Here is a 12597-nt window from a genome sequence, read left to right on the forward strand (position 1 = left end):
ATATCGGGCCCTTTAAAAATCTAACAACATTCATGAGATTGTAATGACCTTGTTTTTTCTGTACTTGAAACATTTTGATTTTTTTATCATCCTAAAAATTTTTTTATCATTATTCATCAATTATTCTCAACTAGGTTAAAAAAGTCTTATGTAATAGGAAAAGAGAAGACTGACAGAATCACCCAGTGATTAGTGAAATAACCAGTTTTCTGACTGCAGTGTCCAAAGCATTACATCATCTTTTAAAAAGAAAAAGCTAGAGACACCAACTTTGTGGTGTCTCTTTTATTCTGTTGTGTTTTGCTTTCATTGAACATAGCTGCAAATTCAGAATTTTCATTTCAACAAAGAGAAGAAAACTGACAGAGGAAAACGTTTCACAATTATTAAGACAACACAGAAGATAAATGTGAAGAGACAGAAAACAGCTCTCCAGAGTCTAATGGTTGTGAACAGGTTGTAGAGGTAAAATCCCAACCAAGTCTTCAAATAACGATATCCTAGAACAATTTTCTCAAACTCCAGAACTGATGAGTGAACAATATATTTCTAAGAACAAAAAAGAAACATGGTGTTCTCATCAAGTTAGTCATTCAATAGGAAAAGATTTTATCTCCCAATATTTTGTGACAAGGACCTGAGCCATCCCACTTTGCTAAATGGATATGTGACCAAATTCTTTCATTATACATGATATTTGTACACTGAAGTTTACTTGATATAGTTCATACACTGATAAATGCTGCAGGAAAGTGTGTATACAAAGGTGACTGGGAAGAAAAAGACATAAAAATGGAAAAAATTCAGTAGCCTGATCATTCTAATTGGTATTTATAAATCTAATTAGTATTTATAAATTGGCTTTGTAATTATGGAGCAAAGATGATAGCTATCGTCTCTTCAACAAAATCATGAGCCATCAAAGTTGTCAAAAATATTGGTTTTGGGGGCACCTGGGTGGCACCATTGAGCATCCGGCTCTTGATTTTGGCTCAAGTCACAATCCCAGGGTCGTGGGATCGAGAGCCCCATGCTGGGCTTTGTACCGAGCATGGAACCTGCTTGAGATTCTCAATCTCTCTCCTCTCTCTCTCTCTCCCTCCCCCCCCCCATCCCTCTCCCCCACTCGGGTTCTTGCTCTCTTTAAAATAAAATTAAAAACAAAAAACAAAAAACTGGTTTTAATGACACAAGTCAAGAAGAACCAGAAGTCATGATCAACTAAACTCTACTAGAGATACAACTGAAATCTGGAACCAGTATTTACAAATAAGATGCATTTCAGTTCATGCACAAGAGTTAATAAGCAGTCGACTACATTCAAAAAACACTGCCTAGGGGCGCCTGGGTGGCGCAGTCGGTTAAGCGTCCGACTTCAGCCAGGTCACGATCTCGCGGTCCGTGAGTTCGAGCCCCGCGTCAGGCTCTGGGCTGATGGCTCGGAGCCTGGAGCCTGTTTCCAATTCTGTGTCTCCCTCTCTCTCTGCCCCTCCCCCGTTCATGCTCTGTCTCTCTCTGTCCCAAAAAATAAATAAAAAACATTGAAAAAAAATTTAAAAAAACAAAAAAACAAAAAAACAAAAAAAACACTGCCTATTTTGAGTATATATTTTCAAAACCAGAAACGTATGGAAAATATCGATTTGCTATATTCTTACTAAAATTTCTAATCGGGGGGACTCCTGAGCAGCTCAGTCGGTCTGCCCCTCCACTGCTTGCACTCTGTCTCTCGCATTGTCTCAAAAATAAATTAACATTAAAAAAATAAAAATAAAAATAAAAAATTTCTAATTGGGGCGCCTGGGTGGCTCAGTCAGTTAAGTTCAGGTCATGATCTCACAGTTCGTGGGTTCAAGCCCCAAGTCAGGCTCTGTGCTGACAGCGTGGACCTTGGAGCCTGCTTCAGATTCTGTGCCCCTTCCTTTTCTGCCACTCCCTGTTCACACTGTCTCTCTCTGTCTCTCTTTCAAAAATAAACATAAAAAAAATTTTTTTTTAATTTTTGTAGTAAAGTTTTTCATTATCACCTTATTCCTACTTCTATAAATCACTCACAAAATGATTTAATATAAAAAGTAAAGAGTTCACTGGATCCAGATGGGAATTGTGATGCCTATTTTTCTTGGCTCAGAGAATTAAATTGAAGAAATCTAACTAATTCAGTCCACTTCAAGTATTAATGTCTGTAAGCAAATCTAATTTCCTCTGGAAAACACAACACCCTCTGTCTATACCAAAACTTTCTAAATAGAATTTTGTATTTTTAGTTTCCTGCTGGCTTCAATCGTAGTTCCACCTTAATCTCTTATTGCACAATCAAGTAAGGGGTTAGAGTATGAAGCTCTTTTGTGCTGACACATGGCAAGGATCAAAATCACCTCAGAAAACAAAGCCCTTGGGAATTCCAACAGTCTCTTTTCCTCTAGTATTTGAGCAGCTCATGCTACTGTGAATAAGCAGCAAATGAGGAAGGTGGCTTTCATCTGGGGATGCGTTATATAAAAAATATATTTTTTCATTTTTTTAATTTACATCCAAATTAGTTAGCATATAGTGCAACAATGATTTCAGGAGTAGATTCCTTAATGCCCCTTACCCATTTAGCCCATTCCCCTCTCCAACACCCCCTTCAACAATCCTCTGTTTGATCTCCATATTTAAGAGTCTCTTATGTTTTGTTCCCCTCCCTGTTCAAAAATATTTCTAAATGTTAGAATCATGCTCACCATAGTCCAGTGATAACCCTATGAGAGATTAGAACTGAGATCGACAGAGGGACACAAGATCTTTCTCTCTCTGATCTCAAGCTGAATAAAGAGCAGACATTCACTAAGCAGGTTAACTCTATTTACTTTTTCCCCCAAATGTACATGGGTGAATTTACCTAAATTAATGCCACTAAACACAACTCTACCATTTAATTTTTCTGGGTGGGCCAGTACTAATGAGTGCCTTCGTAAGGATTTCTTTAGGGATTACAGTAACACCTTCCTATCTTGGCCGTACAAAGAAATAAGCTATTAAGTTCGTCTGTCACCGAAGCATCTACTTATTAGGCAATTATAGCTAAGGACTCAGGTGTCACCAAACTGCCATATCCTATTAAGACAGAATACCACGATAGTCCCTCTTGAGACATCTCTCTACCTCCAAATTCCACAGTCTCACCTCGGTATCCTGGGCCAGAATTTACTAGTGCTTGTTAGTAAATATTTTCTGATATTTTAAATTCAATTTTCTCTGTTTATGGACTCAGCAAAGAGGAAAACGTGCTTAACACCCTCACCCCTCGCCATTCTTATCCAAAGGCTAACTGAGTGTCATTAGTACTTTACAATAGATCCCATTTTAAATCATTTCACTTTCTTTATGGCTTTCCTTTGAACCCTTCCCAAGTTGTCCTCATCCGCATTAAGTATAATGTCCAGAGGTAGTCACCACGAGGCACTAACAACAGGAAAAGAAATGGTGAGATTAATTTGGTATACCAATACCCTTAACTTCTTTGTATACAAATATCGCACTTCTTTTAATGTTAGCAAATTAGAGACATCTAGAATGAACAGAATTGCATTCTTCGCATGATACTTGAACAAATGCACTACTGTAACTGAGCACACTGTGAGAACATGGTAACTCCTTGATCAATTGTTGCCACCATGATGTCTACACGTGGCTGTTTTCCTACATCCAGCATAGAGAAGCAGAGACAGGAATATAAAATAGCAAAGTGCAGCAACATATATTCTTCATCTAAAGGAAGATAACACTGAAAAAAACCTGAGATAAAGGGGAAGAGATAAAAGTGGTAAGCAGTGCAGTAAAAAGAACTGAAATACAGTATGAGTCACTGTCATGCCTTCAAAAAAGAAAAATCTAAGTTCAATAATAGTCTTAAATTTTCCTTACCTCTGATCTTAAGATTGCATGAATGGCTTCAATTTCCTTTCTCCTAGCATTAGGTAATTCTGCTACGAAAGAAACAGCATACACTGAATATATGATCAACATCATGTGAGTAAACAGGCATTTTAAAGTACATAGATTTCACTGAGCTTTCATCAGAATGGTATGATCTGGGATCAAATTCAGAAGACAAATATCACTTGATTTTTACCACAACTTCCTATTGTCACAAATGTTCTTTATCGTCATGTAAGTTACTCTTTTCGCCTATTGTCTGTACCTAGGTAGAACACCTACATTTCCCCCTTGGAGGTGTTCCTTAAAATTTTATATGGGTAATTGAGTTTGAAAAATTCAATCTCTCTCTGTTGGCTTAGTATAATTTTAGATGAAACTTACACAACTAGGGTTTAGGCCTTATTTCCAACTTCTGCTCCCAACACTGTAAAAACAATAATGACCTATAAATGAAGAATAAAAATGCACTAAAACAACACTCATTTCAACTAAAACGGGCACAATTTATTTAAAATGCAAAGGAGCTCAGTCTGCTTTTGTACATTTTCGTTTAAAAGGAGAGTCAGAGATGGAGCCTGGCTGGCTCAGTCGGTAGAGCATGCAACTCTTGATCTTGGGGTCGCTGAGTTCAAGCCCCACACTGGGCATAGAGTTTACTTTAAAAAAAAGTTTTAATGAAGAAAAAAAAATTTTTCTTTAAAGGGAGTCAGAGGCCAGCAGTATCAAAATGGCACTGTTGATGCTCCCAAAAATTCACCATCCACACAGTTAAGATTTTTTCCTAGGCAGTAAGGTTTTTCATCAGCCACAGCACGTCAATACTATAGAAATAACTTCTCTGATTTACAGTTTAAATAAAAAGAAAATACAAGTGACATCCAATAAATAATGACAAACCCACTTTTCTTGTTTTGAAAATCACCAGGTGCGGTTGCTTCTGTGGTTGTTTATACATCTTGCTTGAAACTCTGACAGGACTGTCTAATTGCTACTCAGAAGAGAACAAATTATAATCTAGTCTGTTTAGGAGGGTCATTGTTAGAAGCAGCAATTGTTTCAAAGAGGGATAAAAAAAGGTTTATGCAGCCCTCCTCCCCTTCCACCCACAAAAAAAAAAAAAAAATCATGGCCTTTTTAAGAATAAAGGGGAGATGTTGTGCAGATTCTTCCTTGCTGAGGGAAACAAAAATAACAGTTACTGTTTATTAATGCTTACCATCTGCTAGGCATTTTACACTCATTTCACTTAATCCTCCTAACCTCATAGTAGGTATGATTATATCTATTTAGCAGATAAGGAAACTCTGCCTACAGAGGTTAAGTAAGTAAAACCTTGGTTTGCAAGCATAATTCATTCCAGAAACATGCCTGTAATCCAAAGCACTTGTATGTCAGTGAATTTCAAGAACCAATGGCTCAGTTGTGATCATGTGACATCCAGCATCAAGTACTACTCGTGGTGCAGGACATTGCTTTTTTATCAAGTTAAAATTTGTTACAAATGTTTGCTCGTCTTGCGAACACTCAGAACAAGTTACTCGCAATCCAAGGTTTTACGGTATTTAATAATTTGCTAAAGATCCCACAATTTGAAATGCATGAAAATGGAATTTATCCATGTCTAATTTAAAAGCCCAACTCCTAAGCCTCAATAAATCAGTACAGTTTTTGGTATAATAGCAACTTTCTGATACTGTAAATACGGAGGATTTTCAAGCTGTACCAACAATGCTACTGTCGAACTGTTATCTTGTTCACTGCTGGCACAAGGTAGATAATTACTTGTTAAATGAATACGTGAACTGGCCCTGTTTTTAAATGATTTACAAAATCAGTAAATTAGGTTCAAGCAAGTCCTATTTTAATAGAAAGGGAAAATAAGAGAAGCATTAAGCAACTTAGCAGATTTATAATCACTCAGCAATTTTTTTTTTTTTTTAACTAAGCATCTACTATGTACCAAGGAAGGAGCCAGATACTAGTAATATAAGGATAAATAAAATATAATCCGTACCCTGGGCATCAAGGAAAGAGGTGAATCATAACCCAACGTGGTAAGCGCTCTCCAAGAGAGATCCACAAAGTTATGTTGAAACACAGATGGCATGCAATCAACTCAGCCTACCTGCCACGGACTGAAAATGGTTTCACCAAGTACTGGGCACATGAGCAGAGTCCTACTGGAAAAAAGTGTTTTCCAGGCAAAGGAGGGTAGAGGAGGAAGTAGAAAAGGAAGGGCTTTCCAGGCAGAGGCTTGGAGTTGTGCAAGTACTTCACAAAGTTCCATGTGGCACACGCTCTGGGTGCAAGCAAGCAAACCGCGCATGTGTATGTAAGTGTGCACACGTACAGCAATGTGAAGAGAAGACGTAATAGCTAGGACTAGAAAAGGGACGTTGATCATAGCGAGGCTAGGTTTCCAGTGCCTCAAAACTAAGAGGTTTGGATTTTATCCTGTAAGGAACAGAGCTAAAAGATTTTAAAGCACTTAATGTTTTAGAAAACTGGCAACACGCAGAAAATGGGAGTGGAGGAGGGAGAAACGGGTGACGGGATGGGAAGGACAAAGTACACGGGAGAGAAAAGCGCTACTGAAATAGAGAAAAAGGGAGAATTAAGGAAAGGACAAATATAAGAAACAATTCTGGCACAGGATGAACAAGATTTGATGACCAACTAGAAACAGGAGATGGAAAAGAAAGGCAAAATAAAAGTGACAAAGACTTCGTGTTTAGGAGATTGGGCAGATGATGAAACCATTAAAATTGAGAATACAGAACCACATCTGGTAGGAAGAACAAAATGAATTCCACCTTAAGCCTACAGGACAGTCATGTCAGAGGGGATGCTATTTTCTAGGAATAGCCAACTGTTTTCCCCTAACTAGGATACAATGAGAGACTAGTATTTCCCTTGTTATCCAGCCCTTTTCTGTTCTAAATTTCAAAGTCACATGACCCTTTCCTTTCCGTTTCATCCCCAACCTGTCCCACCTAATGTACCTCCCACCCAAAGTGTACTCCATGCAGTAAAATGATTTCTGCAGCTCTCCATAGTTTCTGCCTTGTAGAAAGGCAGAAATTCTAAATATACTTTCTTTTTATCAATTTATCAAAACTGGGTTTATTTCAACCCAATAAACACAAAGGCTCGATTAAATCAGGATAAAAAGTTAAACCAGAATGCTAGTTTATTAATTTATAAGAAATAAAATTATCCAAGGAAGTGCTCTCATCCAAAAAACCAGGCCATCCTCTCTCTGGAGGCAGACCTACACTGAAATTAAAGTACTCTTGGGGCGCCTGGGTGGCGCAGTCGGTTAAGCCTCCGACTTCAGCCAGGTCACGATCTCGCGGTCCGTGAGTTCCAGCCCCGCGTCAGGCTCTGGGCTGATGGCTCGGAGCCTGGAGCCTGCTTCCGATTCTGTGTCTCCCTCTCTCTCTGCCCCTCCCCCGTTCATGCTCTGTCTCTCTCTGTCCCAAAAATAAATAAAAAACGTTGAAAAAAATTTTTTAAAAAATAAAAATAAAAATAAAGTACTCTTTAGATCTAAATACTACTTTCGGAAAGAATATCAAGAAATCAAAATATTAGTTAACACAACTATCGATTACCATGTAACTCTGGGTCACTCTTCATTAGTAAAGCAAAATAAGGACTTCAAAAATGAGCGAAAGTTGCTAAAGATACCCAAATGGGCTATCTTCCTTATTTTACTGTCGAAATATGGGTGGAATGGTAAGTAGGCACAAAAATACATTTCAGCTGGAACGTTTTAACAATACGTTCAAGTCAGAAAGGGCTTAAGACTCTGTGAATATTTTAATGAGTTGCTTCAACTGTTAAAAATCGAAGGAATACAGTGACTATGTGAGGCACAGATACTTTTTACCCGAGTCAATACAAAGGAAAAGGATCAAGATCAGATCCGCCCCCAAGTTAAAGGCAAAGTAAGCGGTGGGCGTGGAAGAACCAAACAAAAATAAACTACTCGATGCGGGAACAGTTTCATTCTGAGGTATACAGAGTATTCAACCAGAACTCTTCTCCAGACCCCAGTGGTCTAGAGAAAATCGGTTAAGAAGAGGCAAAAGTGTAAAGAAAAAAGGGAGTGACACTCCTGACGGACGGAAGTGGGAACCAAACGGGAGCTCCCACGGTCCCAGGAAAACCCTCCCTCCCATCGCTCCAGCTGTTACCTTCCACTTCCTCCGTGCCCTCCATCAGCATATCCTTCGTAAAGTTTGAAATCTGGCCAGTGAGGGAAGCCAGGCTGCCTCCGACTTGACCCAGAGACTGGCCCAAGCCGGAGCCGAGGCCCCCAAGCCAGGACGACATCGCTGCAGGTTAGAGAACGACCCGGTCCGCTCCGAGCAAAGCGTCCAGCGTCGTCGGACGACCCCGCCAAATGTCCTCGAACCACCGCCTTCGCGGGGCTAGTCCATATCAAAACACTCAAGATTCCACAACACAATGAGGGGTTCCTAAGCAACGCCGGCTTCGGGGGGCTCCCACCAACGGCCCGACTCTGCCTAGAAACGCAGAGGCCTGGCCTGGGACGTTACCAGGGGCCCGCCTCCAGTGCCACAGTCAACCCCGCGAGGCCTCTGCTCATTCCTACGACTTCCCACCGTCCGGGTTGGGCCACTTCTTCCTCTGCTTTAGTGACTTTCCCCAGTTCCGAAGGCAACTCCTGCCAACTCGACGCCGACCGCCATGACACCCACTCTAAACGCGGCAATGGATCATAGAGAGGAGCCGCGGTGGCATAGAAGGGCTCTGCGGAGCCGCCGGACGCGTCCTTGGCGCAAGGGAGCGTGGGATCGCGGAGGACCGAAAGCGGCCGGCCAGGGCAAGGTCAGCCTCCACGTAGCGCACAGGCTTTGGCCGCTGGGGGTGTGGTCTCATGAGCAAGGGGTGACGCAGTAGCGCCTGCTCCCTGCACCTGAGCTTCAGGCAGAGCTTCTGCGAGTGGTGCCTTTCGAAGCCAGAGCGGCCCGGAAAGCTCCTGGACCCACCCACTGTGTCGGTGAAACCTGAGTGTTTAATTTTAACTGTACCACGAATTCAGCATCGCAAGGGCACTTGCGGGGCCGCTCCACTGTGCAGCAAGAGGCTTTACTTATCGGTTACTGTGTCGCTTCTTCTACAGCTTGTCGGGCTGCTCTGTACCGGACACTAGGGTAGGAGTTAAGGATACACAAGTAAAAAGGATGGGTTGCGAACTCTTGTTCGTGCAGGAAAAACATGTTGGTTACTTTCTATAGTAGTGATTTTCCCTGGTAGCTTTACAGCTCGTAGTTGAAACCCTGCGTTCTTGAATATACCAAGAACTTTGTTCAAGAAGCCGATTTAACCCATGAAGTTTAAAACGCAGACCACCTTAAAAGCTTTTAAATGAAGAATTTGCATCCCATTCCGGAGGTGTTTATCAAATGTTTTCCGTGTATTTTTTTTTTTTTTTTTTTTTTTTTTTTTTGGAAGACATCAGTGCCGAAGAGCTAGGTATGCAGACTCTGGGACCTGCCTGGATCTGTCACTGGCTGTATGACCGTGGGTAGGTTACTTAACCTCTCAGTGCGTCAGTTTCTCGTTTGTAAAATGGAGAATGATGGGGTTGTTAGGATGATTAAATAAGGTTAATAGTTTTTAAGTGCTCGGAACAGTGCCTGGTGAGTTCTCTTTAAGTGTATGTAAAGTTTCAAAAATGTAGCACACAGATGACCTGAGAGTTGGTATGTCTACCATTATTCTGGGCACTGGGGATACAGCAGGAGAAGACATACGTAGTCCCTGGTCTCTGGAGCTTGCATTCCATTGGGAAGGGAGAGCTGATAAACAAAATGTACTAAATATAAGACAGGTGACTGCTTGAAGAAACACACACACACACACACACACACACACACACACGGTAAGGATAATATGGAAAAGATATGAGGAGAGGGGACACTTGTAATGTTATAGAAGGCAGTCAGGAAAGGCTTCACTGATAGGGTGATACTTAAACAGATACTTGAAGTAATTAAGAGAATGACATATATCCGGGTGCCTAGCTGACTCAGTAGAGCATGCGACTGTTGATCTCAGGGTTGTGAGTTCAAGCCCCTAGAGCTTACTTAAGGAAAAACAAAGTGAAATATGTGGGTATCTGGGAAAGAGCAGTACAGGCAGAAAGAAACAACTGATGCAAAGGTCCTGAGGCAGGAGAATCCTTGGCAGGTTAGAGGATTACCAAAAAGGCAAGGATGGCTGGAGCAGAGTGGGGTGGGGAAGGATGATAAGGGATGAGGACCAAGAAGTAAGAGTGGGAGGACAGAGATCACATAGGGCCTGGTAGGCCATTGTAAGGACTCTAGCTTTTATTGAGTGGGATGGGGCGCGATTATTGAAGTGGGAAACTGCTTTGAGATGAGTCACATGAACATAGGACCTAAGTGGGTTTCTGGACAACTGAAAAGTTTAGTGTCAATCAAGCCTGTGTTTCCTACAGCTGTAAATTCTCTGGAGCGCTGTCCTATAAATTCATGTCATGCCATAAAGACACTGCCATTAATGAAAGAGTGCAATTAATGAACATGTTTTTACATCATTTATTAAGTAATTAACACAAAAGCTATGTTCTAAAAGTTTCTTATGGGGGATTTTTTTTCCCTGTGGGATGAACTATGGCCCAAGAGACTTTAAGGATGATTCTGATAAATAACATGATATGATGTTTGGGATCTTGCTTCAGTATAATGGGAGCAGGGCAGATGAAATAAGAATTGTCAGGAATTGATCATCGCTGAAGCTGGGTGATGAGTACATAGGGCTTCACTATACTAGTCTTTTACTTTGCATACGTTTGAAATGTTTTATAATAAAAAGTCAAAAGACATCCAAGTTTGATGAAGTTTGGGCTGATGATGTCGCTTCCTTTTCCTGCCAAATATCCCTGGAGCTAACACACAACTGAATAGCAAAACCAACCCCGCACAGGAGCCCATAAATGTGAGTGGCTCCAGGCAATGAGGTCTAGGCTGCTCAGCTGAAATTCTGAACCTAGGATTTTCTTTTTTCATTTTTAAAAATGTTTATTTCTTTTGCAGAGAGACAGAGAGAAAACATGATCGGGGAGGAGCAGAGAGAAAGGGAAAGAGAAAATCCCAAGCAGAGTCGGCAATATCAGCACAGAACCGGATGTGGGGCTCGAACTGACGAACTGTGAGACCATGACCTGTGCCGAAACCAAAAGTCGGATGCTTAATTGACTGAGCCACGCAGGCGCCCCTGAACCTTGGATTTTTGAAACCTCAATGGCTAGCAACAAAAAAAGCAAATGAAAACACTATCAGCTGAAACCCGGTTTCTGTTTCTCAAGAGGTGGGATCATCGATACTTCTCTAGAAAAAACAGTTCCTTTGTTGTGAGAAACCATCTAAATGAGTTTATTTATGCAAGTGTAAAGCAAAAACCCATTTTATTTTTTAATGTTTTTAAAATATTATTTATCTTGCCCCTGAGGTTTTTTTTATTGTGAGAGAGAGAGAGAACATTAGTGCGTGTGTGAGTGGGGGAGGGGCAGAGAGAGAGGGAGAGAGAGAGAATCCCAAGCAGGCTCCGTGCTGTCAGTGCAGAGCCCAACTCAGTGCTTGAAGTGGGGCTTGATTTACCCACACTATGAAATTTGAAGTGGGGTTCATGGGCAAATGGCTAAAAAAGAATTCTTGAGACGTTTTTGGTGCAAAAACGTGATTTTATTCAAGCACAGGGACAGGACCCGTGGGCAGAAAGAGCTGTACGTGCAAGTGGGAGGGGTGGCTGATGACGTAGTTTAATTTGTGGAGGGAGGGGGGTAGAGGTAATGCAGGTTACTAAGGAATTTTTGTATGCCGAAGTCAGGGTCTTACAGGACCTTGAATATTTGGCTGTTGTCAAGATAGCATTATTTTCAGTTTTTAGTGAAGTATAAACATTAAGGCATTAAGGCAGCCATGAACTTCTCAAAGAATGTCACACGCTGCGTGTCTCAGGTATCAGTGGCTGCAAGCTGTTAGGAGATTTACCTAAAATACATTTTTCTTGCCTTTGTTCTCCTCATCATTTCCCCCCCTGAACAATTTTGACCCTTAAATCTTTAAGGTTGCTGGGGGTGGAAGGCCTTATCTTCTGTAACTTCTTCCTGCTGAATAGGGGCGTAGAGATGTTCCTACCTATGGGTCAACATTGGTCAGTTAAGGATGTGGGAGTTAAGAAAGGGAGAGGCAGCCAAATCCAAGGTGGATTGGATACATGAATCTCCTTGAGTAGAAAGGATCATCTGTTGACTTGCAGTTTTTGTAGTGATGGAGTCTTGGGACCAAGCAAAAAACAAAACAAAACAAAACAAAAAAACATTGAAGAAAACAGCATATTAGAATTAAAGCATTTGAGGCCCCTGGGTCTCAGTTGGTTAAGCGTCTGACTTTGGCCCAGGTCATGATCGTGGTTTGTGAGTTCAAGCCCTGCATCGAGCTCTGTGCTGACAGCTCAGAGCCTGGAACCTGCTTCAGATTCTGTGTTTCCCTCTCTCTCTGCCCCTACCCCCCCCCCCGCCCCCCTTCATGCTCTCTCTCTCTCTCTCTCTCAAAAATAAACAAATATTAGAAAAAATAATAAAGTGGCTATAAGAATGAGAAGTCCAACAAAGAG

General features: G+C 41.2%; 1 protein-coding gene and 1 long non-coding RNA gene across 6 annotated transcripts in view; one reads left to right on the forward strand and one right to left on the reverse strand.

Moving 5' to 3' along the window:
• TRIP11 (thyroid hormone receptor interactor 11) overlaps window positions 1-8658 on the reverse strand; it is a 62863-nt gene extending 54205 nt beyond the window's left edge. Inside the window, exons 1-2 of one of the 4 annotated variants that reach the window (XM_058740055.1) lie at window positions 8124-8655; window positions 3910-3968 (exon numbers count right to left, since the gene is read on the reverse strand). In XM_058740055.1, coding sequence (XP_058596038.1) covers window positions 3910-3968; window positions 8124-8262 — 198 coding nt within the window. In that variant the 5' untranslated portion in view covers window positions 8263-8655. Of the gene's footprint in view, window positions 1-3909; window positions 3972-8123 lie in introns of all 4 variants that reach the window. The other 3 variants (XM_058740054.1, XM_058740056.1, XM_058740057.1) reach the window with 3 other exon arrangements.
• Window positions 8659-8683: 25 nt separating this feature from the next.
• Window positions 8684-11422, forward strand: LOC131517660 (uncharacterized). 2 transcript variants are annotated; one of them, XR_009264735.1, is made up of 3 exons: window positions 8684-8781; window positions 9409-9481; window positions 11016-11422. It is a non-coding gene; the product is annotated as an uncharacterized LOC131517660 (long non-coding RNA). The 2 variants fall into 2 exon arrangements; XR_009264734.1 differs by lacking the exon at window positions 8684-8781 and adding an exon at window positions 8881-9107.
• The last annotated feature ends 1175 nt before the right edge of the window (window positions 11423-12597 follow it).

This window comes from Neofelis nebulosa, chromosome 7 (genome assembly GCF_028018385.1).
Source record: "Neofelis nebulosa isolate mNeoNeb1 chromosome 7, mNeoNeb1.pri, whole genome shotgun sequence".
In the NCBI taxonomy this organism is placed as follows: domain Eukaryota; kingdom Metazoa; phylum Chordata; class Mammalia; order Carnivora; family Felidae; genus Neofelis; species Neofelis nebulosa.